At 50.2% G+C, this 18,684-nt stretch overlaps 1 protein-coding gene across 2 annotated transcripts in view; it reads right to left on the bottom strand.

The window, feature by feature from the left end:
- Positions 1-12,157: 12,157 nt before the first annotated feature.
- Positions 12,158-18,684, bottom strand: part of PHF21B (PHD finger protein 21B) — an 89,348-nt gene continuing 82,821 nt past the window's right edge. For both annotated transcript variants that reach the window (XM_032416400.1, XM_032416401.1), the window contains exons 10-13: positions 17,568-17,726; positions 16,063-16,138; positions 15,625-15,728; positions 12,158-14,253 (exon numbers count right to left, since the gene is read on the bottom strand). In XM_032416400.1, the coding sequence (XP_032272291.1) occupies positions 14,035-14,253; positions 15,625-15,728; positions 16,063-16,138; positions 17,568-17,726 (558 nt within the window). In that variant the 3' untranslated portion in view covers positions 12,158-14,034. The remainder of the gene's footprint in view (positions 14,254-15,624; positions 15,729-16,062; positions 16,139-17,567; positions 17,727-18,684) is intronic.

Here is an 18,684-nt window from a genome sequence, read left to right on the forward strand (position 1 = left end):
AGGATTATTTGTTCCATTTCTTTGAAGAAAGTGGATGGTATTTTGATGGGGATTGCATTGAATGTGTAGATTGCTCTAGGTAGGATTGACATCTTCACAATATTTGTTCTTCCAATCCATGAGCATGGAACGTTTTTCCATTTCTTTGTGTCTTCCTCAATTTCTTTCATGAGTATTTTATAGTTTTCTGAGTACAGATCCTTTGCCTCTTTGGTTAGATTTATTCCTAGGTATCTTATGGTTTTGGGTGCAATTGTAAATGGGATCAACTCCTTAATTTCTCTTTCTTCTGACTTGTTGTTGGTGTATAGGAATGCCACTGACTTCTGTGCATTGATTTTATATCCTGCCACTTGACTGAATTCCTGTATGAGTTCTAGCAGTTTTGGGGTGGAGTCTTTGGGATTTTCCACATAAAGTATCATATCATCTGCAAAGAGTGAGAGTTTGACTTCTTCTTTGCCAATTTGGATGCCTTTGATTTCTTTTTGTTGTCTGATTGCTGTGGCTAGGACTTCCAATACTATGTTGAATAGCAGTGGTGATAGTGGACATCCCTGCCGCGTTCCTGACCTTAGGGGGAAAGCTCTCAGTTTTTCCCCATTGAGAATGATATTCGCTGTAGGTTTTTCATAGATGGCTTTTATGATATTGAGGTATGTACCCTCTATCCCTACACTCTGAAGAGTTTTGATCAAGAAAGGATGCTGTACTTTGTCAAATGCTTTTTCTGCATCTATTGAGAGGATCATGTGATTCTTGTTTTTTCTTTTGTTAATGTATTGTATCACGTTGATTGATTTGCGGATGTTGAACCAACCTTGCAGCCCAGGGATAAATCCCACTTGGTCGTGGTGAATAATCCTTTTAATGTACTGTTGGATCCTATTGGCTAGTATTTTGGTGAGAATTTTTGCATCCATGTTCATCAGGGATATTGGTCTGTAATTCTCCTTTTTGATGGGGTCTTTGTCTGGTTTTGGGATCAAGGTAATGCTGGCCTCATAAAATGAGTTTGGAAGTTTTCCTTCCATTTCTATTTTTTGGAACAGTTTCAGAAGGATAGGTATTAATTCTTCTTGAAATGTTTGGTAGAATTCCCCTGGGAAGCCATCTGGCCCTGGGCTTTTGTGTTTTGGGAGATTTTTGATGACTGCTTCTATTTCCTTAGTGGTTATAGGTCTGTTCAGGTGTTCTATTTCTTCCTGGTTCAGTTTTGGTAGTTGATACATCTCTAGGAATGCATCCATTACTTCCAGGTTATCTAATTTGCTGGCATAGAGTTGCTCATAATATGTTCTTATAATTGTTTGTATTTCTTTGGTGTTGGTTGTGATTTCTCCTCTTTCATTCATGATTTTGTTGATTTGGGTCATTTCTCTTTTCTTTTTGATAAGTCTGGCCAGGGGCTTATCAATCTTGTTAATTCTTTCAAAGAACCAGCTCCTAGTTTCGTTGATCTGTTCTACTGTTCTTTTGGTTTCTATTTCATTGATTTCTGCTCTGATCTTTATTATTTCTCTTCTCCTGCTGGGTTTAGGCTTTATTTGCTGTTCTTTCTCCAGCTCCTTTAGGTGTAGGGTTAGGTTGTGTACTTGAGACCTTTCTTGTTTCTTGAGAAAGGCTTGTATTGCTATATACTTTCCTCTTAGGACTGCCTTTGCTGTATCCCAAAGATTTTGAATAGTTGTGTTTTCATTTTCATTGGTTTCCATGAATTTTTTTAATTCTTCTTTAATTTCCTGGTTGACCCATTCATTCTTCAGTAGGATGCTCTTTAGCCTCCATGTATTTGAGTTCTTTCTGACTTTCCTCTTGTGATTGAGTTCTAGTTTCAAAGCATTGTGGTCTGAAAATAGGCAGGGGATGATCCCAATCTTCTGGTACCGGTTGAGACCTGATTTATGACCTAGGATGTGATCTATTCTGGAGAATGTTCCATGGGCACTAGAGAAGAATGTGTATTCCGTTGCTTTGGGATGGAATGTTCTGAATATGTCTGTGAAGTCCATTTGGTCCAGTGTGTCATTTAAAGTCTTTATTTCCTTGTTGATCTTTTGCTTAGACGATCTGTCCATTTCAGTGAGGGGGGTGTTAAAGTCCCCCACTATTATTGTATTGTTGTCGATGTGTTTCTTTGCTTTTGTTATTAATTGCCTTATATAATTGGCTGCTCCCATGTTAGGGGCATAGATATTTACAATTGTTAGATCTTCTTGTTGGATAGACCCTTTAAGTATGATATAGTGTCCTTCCTCATCTCTTATTACAGTCTTTGGTTTAAAATCTAATTTGTCTGATATAAGAATTGCCACCCCAGCTTTCTTTTGGTGTCCATTAGCATGGTAAATGGTTTTCCACCCCCTCACTTTCAATCTGGGGGTGTCTTTGGGTCTAAAATGAGTCTCTTGCAGACAGCATATCGATGGGTCTTGTTTTTTAATCCAATCTGATAGCCTGTGTCTTTTGATTGGGGCATTTAGCCCATTTACATTCAGGGTAACTATTGAAAGATAGGAGTTCAGTACCATTGTATTGCCTGTAAAGTGACTGTTACTGTATATTGTTTGTGTTCCTTTCTGGTCTATGTTGCTTTTAGGCTCTCTCTTTGCTTAGAGGACCCCTTTCAATATTTGTTGTAGGGCTGGTTTCGTGTTTGCAAATTCCTTTAGTTTTTGTTTGTCCTGGAAGCTTTTTATCTCTCCTTCAATTTTCAATGACAGCCTAGCTGGATATAGTATTCTTGGCTGCATATTTTTCTCATTTAGTGCTCTGAATATGTCCTGCCAGTCCTTTCTGGCCTGCCAGGTCTCTGTGGATAAGTCTGTTGCCAATCTAATGTTTCTACCATTGTAGGTTACATATCTCTTCTCCCGAGCTGCTTTCAGGATTTTCTCTTTGTCTCTGAGACTTGTAAGTTTTACTATTAGATGTCGGGGTGTTGACCTATTTTTATTGATTTTGAGAGGGGTTCTCTGTGCTTCCTGGATTTTGATGCCTGTTTCCTTCCCCAAATTAGGGAAGTTCTCTGCTATAATTTGCTCCATTATACCTTCTGCACCTCTCTCTCTTTCTTCTTCTTCTGGGATCCCAATTATTCTAATGTTGTTTTGTCTTATGGTATCGTTTATCTCTCGAATTCTGCCCTCGTGATCCAGTAGTTGTTTATCTCTCTTTTTCTCAGCTTCTTTATTTTCCATCATTTGGTCTTCTATCTCACTGATTCTTTCTTCTGCCTCATTTATCCTAGCAGTTAGTGCCCCCATATTTGATTGCACCTCATTAATAGCCTTTTTGATTTCTACTTGGTTCGATTTTAGTTCTTTTACTTCTCCAGAAAGGGTTTCTCTAATAACTTCCATGTTTTTTTCAAGCCCAGCTAGTATCTTTAAAGTGATGATTCTGAACTCTAGATCTGACATCGTACTAATGTCCGTATTGAGTAGGTCCCTGGCAGTCGGTACTACCTCTTGTTCTTTTTGTTGAGGTGATTTTTTCCGTCTTGTCATTTTGTGCAGAGGAGAATAGATTAATGAGAGAACAAAATGCTAGCAGGGTAACAACGTCCCCAGAAAATATACTCTAAACAAATCAGAAAAGACCTGAAGCAGTGGGAAAAGAAAGGGAAAGAGAAAAAAGAAAAGGAAAGAAAAAAAGAAAAAAGAAAAAGATAAAGATAAAAACAAACAAAAGCAGAACAAAACAAAACAAAACAAAAACAGAATGTGATCAGATATGATCAGGCTGGATTATAGATCAGTGCCACACACTAGATTTTGGGTGTATTTTGGTCTGTTAAAAGAAAGTCCCTCCCAAAATTTTAAAGAAAGAAAAACTTATATATGTACAAAAATAAGGGTTGATATGATGAAGGGATGGAATATGACTGTAAAGATGGAAATTATAAAAAATTTTTAAAAAGGATTTGATAAGTTGTTTGAAAAAAGAAAGAAGAGGATAAAAAAAAAAAAAAAGAAAGAAAAAAGGGAGAGAATGTGATCAGGCAGGGGAGTAGAAAAAAACCATACACTAGAGATTTAGAGTATATTTTGATCTGTTAGAAGAAACTATCTCAAGATTTTAAAGAGAGAACAACTTATATATATATGCCAAAAATACGGGTAACTACTATGAAGGGATAGAATATGACTTTAAAAATGAAAAATAAAAATGTTTTTTTTTTTTAAAAAAGGGATTGATAAGATGTTGGTTGAAAAAGGGAAAAAGAAAAATTCAAAAAAAAAAGAAAAAAGGAAAAAAGAAAAAAAGACAGTTAAAAAAAATAATTAACTTTGAAAGACTAAAGAATCATGGTAAAAAAGCCATGAATTCTATGTGCAGTGTTCCCCTAGCGCTGGAGTTCTGCCGTTCTCATTGATCGGTAAACTTGGTCTTGGCTGGCTGTTCTCGCTGATCTTCTGGGGGAGGGGCCTGTTGCCGTGGTTCCCAAATGTCTTTGCCGGAGGCAAAATTGCCCCGCCCTTGCCGGTCCGGGCTAAGTAATCTGCTCGGGTTTGCTCTCTGGAGCTTTTGTTCCCTGCAAGCTCTCCGTACAGCTTTGGAGGCGGAGAGTGAAAATGGCGGCCTCCCAGTCTCCGCCCCGGTGGAGCCGAGAACTCGGGGTCCCGCTCCTCAGCGAGCCCCCAGAGAAAAGCAGTCAGTCACTCCCGTCTCCCCGGTCTCCGGCCACACTCCGCGCTCACCCGGCCTGTGACCGAGCGTTTCTATCTGGCACCCGACCCCGGGTGGAGTCTCCAAACCCAGCAGATCCCCGCGGTGCGCTCCCGCACCTCTCCTCCCCGGGGAAGAAGGTGAGTCTCCCCGGATCTGCCACCTGTTGGGTCCCTGCTGGAGGAGCAGTGGCCCGACTGTGCCGCGGATCACGGTCTATGACAACCCCGAGCTGAGAGCCCGCGCCTGGGCTCCGTCTCTGCAGCCGGCTTCCCCGCTCCGATACCTGGGAGCTCTGCCGCACTCAGGCACCCCCGGTCTTTCTGTGACCCCGAGGGTCCTGAGACCACACTGTCCCGCGAGGTTTCCACCCCCCACTTCGCCACCAGAGTGACGTCCCTCAGCGGAGCAGACTCTAAAAGTTCCGATTTTGTGCCCCGCGGCTCTATCACTTGCCAGAAGCGGCCGTGGGAGGCCCCTCCCCCGCCGTCTATCCTCCCGAATATCGCCTCGGATTCACTTCTCCGCACGTCCTACCTTCCAGAAAGTGGTCACTTTTCTGTTCAGAGAGTTGTTGCTCTTCTTTTCTTTGATCTCCTGTTGAGTTTGTAGGTGTTCAGAATGGTTTGATCCCTATCCAGCTGAATTCCTGAGAGGAGACGAAATCCAGGTCTCCTACTCCTCCGCCATCTTGCTCCCTATGAAAAAAATTTTTAAAAGAAAGGGAGCCACACTTCTAAATAGTTCATGTGTCAAAAAATCATGATGGAAGTGAGAAGATAATTTGAACTGAAGACTAATGCAAAATATCAACATTTGGGAAACAAAATAGTAGTTGGAGGAAAATCTAAATGCTTATATTAAAAATAAAAATAAAAAACAGTCTAAAATCAACAACTAATGTTCTAACTTAAACTATATATAAATATATACACTGTGTGTATATATTATATATATGTGTGTGTGTGTATATGTGTGTGTATGTGTATTTGACCCCAACCATGGTCACAGTTGATTGTCCAGGGGGTGCTTCTCACTGTAATGAGCCAATCTGATATACATGTATATCAAAGTAACCCATTCAGTAAAAGGAATAAAATAATAACAGAAATTAAAAAAACAAAATTTAAAAAGAAAATTAAAGCCAAAAAAGTTAACTTTTTTGAAAAGAGAAATTCAAGAACTTTGAAAAGAGAAATTCAAGAACCCCTTGCTAGGCACATTAAAATAAAAGAAACTCCAAATTAAGAATGAAAAGGCAATTATCACTTCGGAGTCTACAGATAGTAAAATAAGTAAAAATGTTATGAACAGTTTTATGCCAAAAATTCAATGTAGAAGAGATGACAGATTCCTTGAATAATTCAACTTAACTGAACCTGACCAAAAAAAAAAAAAAAAAAAAATGGAGTATAAGATTCTAGTAGCCTTGTATAATATTTACATGGAAACAAAAAATACCTCCCCACAAATAAAACTCCTGGCCCTGATGTCTTAACTGGTGAATTCTAACAAATATAAAGATGCTCTTTCAAAAAATAGAGAATACTTTCCAACTTGTTTAATACCATAATCTGACAAAGACATTGCAAAGAAAAATATCTATAGATCCATATCCCTCATAAACAAATACAAAAATACTTAGCAAATATTAGTGAATCCAGTAAAGCAATATGAAAGGATACTACACAATGACCCAATAGAGTCTATTTAAGGAATTCAAAGTTGGCTTAACATTTGAAGATTACTATAACTCACTGTATTTACCGAATAAAGGAGAAAGCTCACATGGTTTTAAAGAAATGTAGTTATAAGCATTTGACAGAATTTAATCTTTCAGGATTTTTAAAAAGATTTATTTATTTTAGTGGGGGTAGGGAGCAGAGGGAGAGAGAAACTGCAGAATCCACACTAAGTGTAGAGCCCTACAAAAGGCTTGATCCTATGACTCTGAGATCATTATCTGCACTGAAACCAAGAGCTGGACGCTTAACTGACTGCGCCACCCACACACTCCTATCTTTCGGGATTTTTTTTTTATTATACGCAAACTAAGAACTACTTTTATCTACTAAATAATATACTTCATGGTCAAACTATTGACACTTCCTCTCTGGAATCAGAAACACAGGGATTCTTAGTCTCACTACTTTCGTTCAAATTCTATTGGAGGTCCTGGCTATTGAAATAAGGCAAGAAAAAATAACAGGCACGAAGATTGGAAACTGGAATAAGACCGTCTCTGCAGGGGACATAATTGTTTATGCAGAAAGCCAAATAGAATCTACAAAACAGCTGCTATAACTAATGGATTTAGCAAGGTTTCAGAATATAAGGCGTATCAGGGTTCGATCAGGGAAACAGAAACCACACAATAATTTGAAAAGTTAGTATAAACATCACTAAGTATAAGAGGGCAGGGCTGCATGAGAGTAGCCAAGGAAGGTGCAGCTTGGGAGGACTCCCCCTCCCTGTGGCTGAGATTCGAACTCCTTTGGAGAAAGTGTGGTCATAGCCCTGTGGTTGGTAACATGAGCTGGCTTGCCTGGACAGAGCCGGCCCACAGTCACTCGGCACGCAGGGAACACCCCTGTGGGCTGCAGGTGAGCCGAGGCTGGTGGAGAATCATACAGAGGGAATTGGAGCTTCAATTAAAAGTTTAAAGAAAAAGAAAGAAGGCCCTGAGGTATTCCAGGCTCACATGGACTTCGAGAGCCAGATGCTTCTTTCCTGACGTGCCAGTGCGGTTCCTGGGGAGCTCTCTGACTGCACGGTCTGCCTTGTGTGGCCTCTCCTTTCACGAATCCATGGAACTGGGGTGGGCCCAGCAATCTTGAGTTTCGGCCAGTTCCCCAGGTGATTCCAATGCTCGCTCGAGTTGGAGAAATGCTCCTCTAGAATGACATTAAAGACATGCCTTCTGTCCAAATTTTGGGTAATTTTTTTGGTCCCCCCAAAAGGCTGGTCTAATTGTGGTTTTGTGTTATTTGGCCAGATTCAATTGCCTCCATGCAGGAAGAGGTGTTAATTATCATATGTAAGCCTCCTTGTGAAATCGGTGTAATTTAGAGCCATCCGCTCCTGGTCAACTGCTAAATCCAGACAGCTTGTCTCTGGAGATTAGGTAAGGAATCTAGTGCTGCATTTGCAAACACAGCACCTTTGGCCAGTCCTGGGCACGAGCGTACTTTGGCACCACACCCCTGTATCTCTGTCATAAGCACCCACGTGCACACACGCCTTTGCACGCGAACACACACGCACACACAGCAGTGTGCTGGTGGGTTTAACTACTGGCTCTCTAGGAATGTCAGGCCCTGATTTGTAGCGTTTGCCCATTTCCGCGGTGTCAGTACTCCCGCCGCGGACAGTTTCAAGCTACCGACAACGACGTCACCGGACACGGATTTGGGAGGAGATGCGTACCAATGGTGCCCTTCCTGGCCAGGCTTCCCTTCCAGTTCTGGGCAGTGCCCCGCCAGGGCCCCACCTGGGGAGACGGTGAGGACCACTCCTGCTGACTTAACCCTGGGTGAGAGAGGAAGCTGGGAGTAGAAGCGTAGCCGCCCGCGTCCTCCTGCAGCCCGCCTTCCCTTCCACGGCCCCATTTTCTTGCACCGCAGGGAACCACCTGCTGCCACTGGAACAAACTGATCTCTGTCCCTTGACCTCAAAATGGACCTGTTTGGAGCTGCACTGTCCTGTAAGTGGGTGGGAGGCCCTCTGTTCTGTCTGCAGACCGGGGATCCTCGGGGGTGGGTGTTGGGGCCTCACCATACGGAAGGTGGCCAGGGCAATAGCCACGGCCAGCCCCCTCCGTGGCCTGGTGTGGGATCCTCCCTGCGGTCCTGTACCGGGGGAGAGACCCCTTTCCACCCAGCTGCCTGAGGTTTGGCTCTGCGGGTGGTCTCACACTCTCTGGTCTGAGACTTCTCCCCGGGATGAGCCCCAGCCCCGTGCAGACATGCTGTCACCAGAACCCACCCAGCAACACCACCCAGAAACTGTAGCATTGTTTGGGGAGCCTCGGGGGATTCTGAGAGCTGGGGTCGGGGGCAAAGCCGAGCTTAGTTTAAGAAGCGCCCTTCCCCCACTGGGGGACACACAGGGTGGGCAGGGGCTGGGTTCCGTGCCGGCCTGTGTGCTCAGCAGTGCTTAGTTGGCTTTATCGGTCCCCTTGCACCTGTGCATAGCGTCACCTGGGTCGCCATCCGCAGCCCCAGACTGGCGAGGTGGCTGGGTCAGGAGTGTGCGTGCATGCGGCTGGGCAGGGCGGCCTGCAGCGGTCCACCTGTGCCCCGAGAGGTGCCCGGGGTGCAGCGGGCGGAGTAGCAGAGGTGCTGGGAGCGCGGGCACAGGGCCACAGCCCCGGCGGAAGCCGCCTGCTGGCTGCGTGACCTTCTCGAACAGGCAGAGAATTCATTCTGTTGTTAAATCGCGTGGTCTGTGGTGCTTTGTTATGGCAGCTTCTGGAAACAAAGTGCCCCCGGGGGGAGCCCTCTGGGAAGTGGTGAATCCTCATCACCATAGCTGATGACCAGCCCCCGGGAATCTCCCACCCCTGAGCTTGCTTGGGGGGCACCGCAGAGCTATGATGGGCCCTGCTCCCCGGGGCCAGGTCAGATGGAGCCGGGGAATCGGAAGGCGCTGGGGACCGCTGTTGAACCCCAAGTTTTCCAGCATGTGGGCACAGGGCCACCTGGGCGCCAGGAGGGACTATAGGCGTCCACACGCTTTGGGGCCCCCTTTTTTTTTTTACGATTTTATTTTATTTTTTTATTTGACAGAGGGAACACAAGCAGGGGGAGCAGCAGAGGGAGAGGGCGAAGCAAGCTTCCCGCTGAGCAGGGAGCCCGATGCGGGGCTCAATCCCAGGACCCTGGGATCATGACCTGAGCCGAAGGCAGACGCTTAATGACTGAGCCACCCAGGTGCCCCGGGGCTCCATTTCTAATGGCAGAGCTAATCCATGGAGGGGCTTCCCCAGGAGGGAGGGAGTTCTCATCGCAGGGGGCGGGGGCGCATCTAGATTTGCAAGGAACTCCTGCTCTGTGTTGGGGCGCTGGAGCCCCCCAGGCCCCTGCCTCTCTTGATGGGAGCCGGGCAGGCCGTCCTGGAACCCCCTGGGGATTAGAGGACAAGGATATGGTAGAGTCTGGGTTCACCCCCTCTGCAGCAGCAGGGTCCCTGGAGATCCTACCCCTCCCCAGGCTCAGCTTCCTCACCCCCCAGCCCCCACCCTCACTGGGCAAGTGGACCTGGCAGCTGCACTGGGAACAGGGAAGCCGTGGGATAGGACCCTGAGCTGGGATGGAGGCAGCCGCAAGGCCCGGCAGCTCCGTCTCTCAAAGCCTCCTTCCTGTATTCCACGAGTCTTTACTGAGCACCTACTTCCTGTGTGCCTGGTATTCTTCTAGATGCTGGGAATTGGTGAGTAAAACTGACCAAGTTCTCTGCCTTCGTGAAGCAGGCAAAACCAAAAAGATAAGTCACAGAAAGTTGTTAGTCTGAGGAATCAGGGGCGCCTGCGTGGCTCAGTCGTTAAGCGTCTGCCTTCGGCTCAGGTCATGATCCCAGGGTCCTGGGATCGAGTCCCGCATCGGGCTCCCTGCTCAGCGGGAAGCCTGCTTCTCCCTCTCGCACTCCCCCTGCTTGTGTTCCCTCTCTCTGCTGTGTCTCTCTCTCTGTCAAAGAAATAAAATCTTTAAAAAAAAAAAAAAGTCTGAGGAATCAACAAGGGAGGAGAGGAGATGCTAAGTCTTAAGGAGGGTGGCTGGGGACAGCTGCACCTTGAGGGAACTGTGGTCAAATTCCCAAGCAAGTGGGGAAGCCAGTCCAAGAGACAGCAGGGCATGCCTGGTACAGACATAGCCGTGCAAAGGCCCTGTGGCAGGAGCATGCCGAGTGGGTTCCAGGTAGAGCAGGGAGGCCGTGCAGCTGGAACAGAGTGAGGAAAGTGAAGAGAGGCAGGAAGGGAAGTCAAAGGGCCAGAGAATGCAGTGACTGCAGCCTTGGAGGACTTGTTGCTGGGCAAGACGGGCAGTGACAGCAGGGGTTTAGCAGAGGCATTGTCATGCTGGCGGCAGCGGGATGGGGGAGGAGCACGTGTTAAGGCCACAGCTGCAGTCATCCAGCTGAGGTGGCGGGCTGAGACCAAGGTGATGTTGGTGTGGGTGGTGACACATGGCCACCCTCTGCTTATATTCTGAGCGCGCTGCCGATGAGCAGGTGTGGAGGGTGAGATCGCTGGGCTGCTGGCCCATGTATTAAGAAGATGGAATCTCCCGGAGATGGGACAGGTGCAGGAGGGCTGGCCTGGCGGAGACAGACGCTTTCTGATGCCCAACGGGCAGAGGCCCAGCCCTGGAGAGAACAGCTAGGGAACAGTCAGCATAGAGACAGAGAACCAGGAGGCTGGACAAGGTCAGCCTAGGAATTCAGGAAGAGAGGAGAGGTCAGAGCACAGACCCAGGGAAGAGACAAACTGGAACAACCAGGTGAGTGGGGGTCCTGGGAGTGTCCTTCAGCTGGAGGGCATGGTCAGCGTGTCCCCTACTAGATCTGGCCACAGGGAGGTCACTACTGACCTTGAATTGGGCAGCTCCAGGGGAATCATGGGCAGAGGGGCAGCCTGGTTGGAGAGGGACCCGAAAGGGTGGGAGGAAATTAGGAGACTGAGAACGACGGGAATCTGAAGGGAATATTGAGTCCTCTGAGGCAGGGCGGGCGGGGGGCTCCTCATGGGTCCCCGGGGCTGAGACTGGGCCGGCTCTCAAGGAGGCAGAGGGGCGCTGGAGGAGTCAGCCGGGGGTCAGGCAGAGGCGCCTTGAACTCTAGGCCCCACCCAAACTATGTGATTCTGGGCCCACTTGGAAACAGGACAGGACTGTCAGAGACCCCGCCGGCTGGGCCATGCAGCCCCGCCCAACCCTCCCCTGTCTCTGGGTGCATCCCTCAGTCCCCGGGCTCCAGTGGGCCGTCCCTTCGTATTTGACCCCACCGTTGGCCACATCTGGTGGTCCAGAGGTGGGCTCCCCACCTGACTGGGCCGACTGGAGGCCTCTGAAGTGTCTGGAGCCAGGACGCAGGGGGTCTGGCTCCCCAGTTTGACTGCTCTCTTGAAAGGCCAAGGACGAAGACCCAGGTGGGTAGGTTGTGGGAGCTCATGTGCAACAGAAAAAGCAGGTGCTGTTGATGGGCTGAAAGAAGCAGGAGTGAGTGAGGGAGCAGTGTCCACACCGCACAGCGCCTGGCCGGGTGGGTTTCTGTTGCTCCTGATCATCCACTGGGTCCCAAAAGTTGCACCTGCCACCTCAGGGTGGGGGTGGGGGGATCAGCACGTGGAGGGCGCCCATGAGCTCTCTCCTCCCTCCCTCCCTCCCATCAGGGGCAGGACCCTGATTTTCCACCTCTCCAATTTCCCCCTCCCTGCCCCTAGCGCTCCCAGAGGCCTCTCTGCTGAAGGCAAAGCAAACCACACGGCTTTGAAATCATCAATCGAGTTTAATACATCGTACAGAAGGAAAACTACATTGGCATATTTAAGACAAACACTTTTTCTCTATCCTCACTATCCACTGGACGGTCCTCCTTGGTCCAAAACACTAAGTCTTCAAGACACGTCGGCAGCTACCCCTCCCGGGTCCAACCTTCCATATCCTCCCATTACATTTTTTTTTTTTTTAATTTAATTCAATTCAATCCATCCAAGAAGAAAAACAAACCAACAAAAAGGAACCTGAAGACATTTACATCGCAAGCCACGCGGTAATGCGTAATTGGCATCTAGAGTAACCAATATAGAAGAGTGTGTCTCACAGTTCACTTTGTTCATCAATAAAAGAATATAAAAATCTTGTTCAACCCAGTGTTAAGTGTATTAAAATAGATCTGTATCGTACAGCACAGTTTCTCCCGGAGTCGAGAAGATGACAGGAGGGACCATGGCAGTCTGTGGGGTCCTGGCCAGCTTCCCTGCTCTGCACCTGTCTGCGTGCGTGTGTGTCTGGGGCCGCGTGCGCACACGCGCACCTGTGTTCAATGCAGTTCGGCACCGTGTGATATGCTGGGGTGGGAGCCCGGTGGCTTCCGGATGCTTATCCTGTTGTGCTACGTCCCTCAGGACTGGAGAAGCTGGTGGGTGGACATCCCACCCCAGGGCGCGGGAGCCCTTGTATGACGCGTGCGCGCCCTCAGCTCTCACGAACGCAAGGAGACAGCAAGAAGAGGGACTCTTGCGTCTCCGAAGGCCAAACCCTCCCGAGGCCACTGCCCCCTCTCCCTCCCCGCCCTCGCCCCCCCTTCTGAAAGAACCCTCTGGATCTCTCCAGTTTGGCAGTCCCGCAGGAGGGGTTTTCGCATTCGTACCTTGCAGCAGAGACCACTGTAAGCAGGAAAAGAAGTCGGCAAGCATCCCCCCTTCACATTAAATATCTTACAATAAAAACGCCATACAAAAATGTAAAGTTATTTTTTGGCATAAGTGTCTGTACTGGCAAGAAAAGAGGAATGGAATACTTTATCGGCTCTTCGAAAGGAGAAAAGAAAAGGCTTCAGTCGTAAGTTGAATGATTCAACCCCGAAGAGAAAACCCGCCAAAGGCCCCCCCTGCATGCTTGCAGCTCCATCTTGCCCAAAAACTCCATGAGAAAAATACATCGATGGCAAAATGAGTCCAGAAGGTCGGCAAAGGGCAGGAGGCGTACAGAGCGGGCGCTCCAAAGACTCGGGGGCACGGGGAGGCCCTGGCAGGTGGAGACTGCAGAGTCCCTCCCCGGAGGGACCCGCCTCATAGTTTCTTTCAAGTTCAACGGCTGTGACTCTTAATGCTAATAATACTGACAGACAGGGGCCCGTGTTCTGGGAAGGCGCTGGAGCGTCCCGGCCTCGAGCCCCGGGGCCCCTGAGCGGGAGGGGCGCGGAGTCCTACCTAGATTCGCTACCCACTGCTCGTCCCAACTACCGCTACTACTCAGCTAGGTCTTCGGGTTCTTGGCTCCCCTCCCAACCTCTGCCCTTCTCTCTCCCGGGGGCAGCACGAGGCCGAGGAGACAGCTGTGCCTGGAAGCCGGAGGCTGGGCAGCCCCCCAACAGCCAGGGGCTGACTGTGCGCCCGGCCGTCAGGCGCCCCCCTGCCTTCCTTGGTGTCCCATCTAAATGTGGAGGGAGAGGACTCCATCCCCACCCATCCTGGCTCTAGGACTTCCGCCCAGTTCCTTCTCCCTTCTTTCCTCTGTCTCTCTTGGTCAGGTTTTATTTTCATCTGAAATTCATAGTGTTTATGAATTAAGGCGGACAGAACCCTCAGGTCTGCTGAGCAGGGTCCCAGGAACCTTCCGTGGGTGTGAAGCGGCTCCCGCAGGGTCAGTTGTGCCCCTGGGGGTGCTGGAGGGCGGAGCGCATGGCTGCCGCTGGGGGCTTGGTCCAGGGCCCGGCCAGCAGTGGGGCGGGGCTGGTGGTCGTCATGGTGACCTGCAGCATCTGCTCGCCCTGTATCAGTCTCAGGAGGGCCCGCAGGCGGTCCAAGGATGACTGGGTGCCCCTCTGCCGGGCCAGCAGGCTCGTCTTAAGCTCTAGGCATTTCTGTCGGGGGGAGAGAGGGGCGAGGTCTCAGAATCCCACCGCGCGGGCATCCTGGGGCTGCCACCCTCTCAGCCCTCCCACAGCTCCTCCCCTCTTTCGGGCAGAGGCCTGAAAGCAACCAGCGCAAGGGCCTTCCAAAAACCAGGCAGCCGCGAAAAATGGAATTGCAGCCAGACACACAGGAGAAGTTTGTTTTAGAGTTCAGGGCTAGAAATGGCGTGCCTGGGTGGGAGTGTGGAACATTCTTCCTCCCGGCCATGACGCTACCTCGATGATCAGGTCATTTCTCCTCCTGCTGAGGAAGCTGGGAGCCAGTTCTGGCTCAACCACTGCAGCTGCTAAAGATCTGCAGATGGCCAGCCAGCTCTCCACTCTGTCTGCTGCCTGCCGTGCTCCTGTCTTCCGGTTGGCTTTATACGTATCATGGCAGGGCAGGCAGCAGTCGGGATGGGGCCCAAGCTGGAGTGTAAGCTACTTGCTGCTCAGGGAACTAATCACTTATACTCCCTGACACTGCACCCAAACTCTGATACAGGAATAATCACAGAGCCTCCTCTTGGGTTATTCTGAGGATTGAATGAGATACTATGTGTAAAGAGTTTCACTAGGGCCTGGCATTGCCCTTACCATCATCATCACCACCACCATCATCACCACTATCATCATGACCATCACCACCATCAACATTGCTACCACCATCATCACCATCACCACCACCACCATTGTCATCACCACCATCATGACCATCACCACCATCACCATTGTCATCACTACCATCATGACCATCACCACCATCACCACCATCATCACCATCACCACCATCATCACCATCATCATCACCACCACCATCATCATCACCATCACCACCATTATCATCGCAACCATCATGACCATCACCACCATCACCATCATCACCACCATCACCACTATCATCATGACCATCACCACCATCACCATCACCACCATCATTGCCATCATCACCATCAGCACCATCATCACCATCACCACCATCATCGCCATCATCACCACCATCACTACCACCACCACCATCACCATCATCACCACTGTCTTGTTTACCACCACACTACAGAAGAGAAATCATTATGTTCACTTTACACAAGAAGAAACTGAGGTTCAGAGACAGGGCTTTGCCAAAGATGAAGAGCTAGGTGGGGCAGAGCTAGAGGCTCAACTGCTTGATAACTATTTGTTGAATAGATCACAGAGCTGCAATCTCTACCTCCTGGCTCACTGAGTGATGTTGGTGAGTCTGTCTTCTCCTGTAGCCTCAGTAACAGGACAGTGAAGCTTTAGACTTACATCTTGGGGCTCTAAGGTCCCCCATTCTCCGGCCCCCCACTGCCAGTGCACCTTCACTGCCGAGGCCAGGCGCCGGTCCCGCTCCTCCAGCTGCTGATGCTCACTCTGTAGCTCACTGCCTCTCTGTAGCAGCTTCTGCTTCTCTTCTTCCTTGACTAGCAAAGAGAAGGCCAGGTAAGCAAGCAAGGTGAGCAAAAAGCCTGGGCCGTGCGCGAGCGGGAAAAGCAGAAAGAACCCGAGGTCTACGCCTCTAGGCCATTCGGGCCACATCCTCCTGCAGAAGCCATTGGCCCTGGCCGCATACACAGGGGCTGGAAATGCCATCCCCCCACAGTAACTGCCCTGCGCACAGGACCAGTCCCAGTGTCCCTCTTTGCAGAGCTCTGGCTGGGAACAGCTTCAGATGGGCCCAGAGTGAGTCCCGAGGATGGGGGTGGGGATGGAAAGAAGGGAGGAGGTGCCCTTCTCCACTCCCCGAGGCTGTCTTACCCGTCTTGTGGGTGACGTAGGAGTGCACAATGGCCAGCATCCCGGTCCAGGGCACGCCATCGTCTTTCTTTAAGGCCTAGAGGGCAGACGGGTCGATGAGCAAGCGGACAGGCCAGAACATGCCACGGCCTGGCCGTGCAACCCTGGACAGGGCGGGGGGCGGCAGACACAAGCTTTCTGTGCGGTAGGTCCCTCAACTGTGATGGCATGGGGGCTGCCCCTGGCTCACGGTCTGGCTCACAGAGCTCCTTGAGAGCAGGAACTGCTTCTTGCCAGGGCCCCACTCGGTGCTGGTGTGGAGGAGGCCCCAATTCTTGACTGAATGCATCCATGAATGACCACCTGCCTTCTTTACTTGTCCTGGGGACCCGAGAGCAGCTCCACCGAGGGCCCAGGGAGCCCCACCATCATGCTGAACTCAGGAAGACAATCCTGTGCCCTCTCTGTCTTCCCTCGAAGAGCTGTGAGCCTCAGGCAGTCACAGCTGGTGGCCCCCACAGGAGACCGTGACATAGGGCCCCCTGTACCCACCCTCTCCCTAGGTCCCCAGGATGACACGAACCCACGAGAATCAGTGTTTTCTGAAATAAAGATGATTCCCCTATGATTTTACAAGTAACACATATGCATTATATAGAAAAACATCCTTCACAAAAAAGCACTGTTACTTCCCACGTGATTCTAACATTTGGAAGTATGTCCTCCACGGTTTTTATTCTACCTGCAGCTTTTCTCAGGGGCTGATGATTAAACCATACAGCCACTATAAAGCCTGGTGTTTTCTTTTTTAAAAACTTAATTCCACATAGAGAACAAGCCCTAAAGAATCACAAACTCTTTGTAAAGATCATTTTCAATGACCACATAACATCACCTTGCGTGCACATGCCGGAATTTATCTCACTGCCTCCTATGCTGCAAGGTAGCTCTATCTCTTCCTTTATAAATACGGGGCGAGGGGCTTCTTCGTGCACAGAACTGTATCGGTATTTGGATTCTTTCCTGAGACCACATTCCCCAAAGCTAGATTCTGCATTAAAAAGATATATACATTTTTAAGGCTCTTGATAAGACTCTGCAATGCGGAGAGTGTCTGCCTCCCCGCATCATCACCAGAAGGGAGTGTTACTGTTTTTTCGAACCTGCTAGGTTTTCATTTGTGTGGCGGCAAGGAGAAGGAACGCGTTAGCTAGCACTGTGTTTGTGGTTTGCATTGCTAGTCCTGGTCTCCCCAGGGGGAATCTGGAGTTCAGAGGGGGAGTCACTGGGTCAGGTAGCTGCACGGGGACACCTCTGCTCAGTCGTCACCAGTGGGCCTCCACGGGCAGTGTCTGAGATCTCAGGCCACTATGGGGGTGCTCCTGGCATCTAGTGGGCAGAGGCTGGGGCGCTGCTGAGACCCTACAGTGCACGGGCCCAGCCCAGCAGATTATCCAGCCTCAGGTGCTGTGCCGGGGGAGGGTCCTTCGGTGCAGGGAGAGAGTCGGCAGCACAGCCTCCCATACCTTCTGCTGGCACTTGGGGCACCGCCACATGCCCTTGGGCGCCGTCTTGAGGGGCGGGTCCAGGCAGCTGAGGTGGTAGGCCCCCGGGCAGGTGCCGCAAGGCTGCAGGTTGGCCCCTCGCTTGCAGGCAGCGCAGTGCTCGGCGTGGGTGACCTCACTCTGGAAGAGAAGGGAGGGCGGGAGGCGGGTCAGCGGGGCTGGGACGGAGCTGGGGGCCCCCGGGCAGCTGCCGTCCTGAACTGCTTGTGACCCACTGTTTCTCAGCAGCTCCGAGAGAGAGAGGGACAAGCCTTGGAACCGGGAGGACGAGCAGCTGCCTGTCACGTGGACTCTAGGGCACCACCTGGGCCACGTTTACTAGGGACACGGCCACCGAGTCAGAGTCAGGCGGGGTGTGGCCCCGGCACCCTGATTCATCCCGGCTGAGACCTGGACACCAGGTGTGGGTAGCGGGGCAGGCAGTCCTGCTGTGGCTTAGGAAACCGTCCCCCTGGGCCCCCAATGTCCCACAGACCAATATCCTGGGGAGAGGGCAGGCAAGTGCTCACAAAGCCTCCCCCGTGCGTTCTTCGCGCGTGGCCTCGGGAGGTGCGCGGCCACGGTTCTCCCCAGTGCTCCTGACAACACCTCGGTCTAATCTGGCCTCTCCCAACATCCCGGGTGGGTTCCTGTGCTCTTCTGTTTCCACATCTGTAACGTGGGCTAGTGACACCTGCCCCACAGGATGCTGGGAGGGCTCAACAGGACTCGGCGCACAAAACACAACCCATGTAGGAGCCTGGTAAGGGGCGGCTTCCTCTTTCCCTGGGATAAAGGAACTTCAAATGTCTCTTCCAGAGTCACCCCCATTTGGTGGTTCAGCCTCTGCTTACACAGCTGTGGGAACAGGGAGCTCACTACCTGCCCAGCCAGCCTGCTGCTCTGTGGACAGCCCTGGCAGAGAGAGGAGCCTTTCACAACCCCACGCCTCCCGTGACCTGCAAAGTCGGAACGGTTTTCCACCACCCGCTAGAAAATCTTCTCCACGCGCGGGACGTCTGTTCTCCACCCACGTGGCAGCAGCCTTCTGACTTCGTGGCTGTGAAGGACCAGAGGGCTCTCATCTGGAACGGCCCAC

The sequence above is a fragment of the Phoca vitulina genome, unplaced genomic scaffold, assembly GCF_004348235.1.
Source record: "Phoca vitulina isolate PV1807 unplaced genomic scaffold, GSC_HSeal_1.0 scaffold19, whole genome shotgun sequence".
Classification (NCBI taxonomy): Eukaryota; Metazoa; Chordata; class Mammalia; order Carnivora; family Phocidae; genus Phoca; species Phoca vitulina.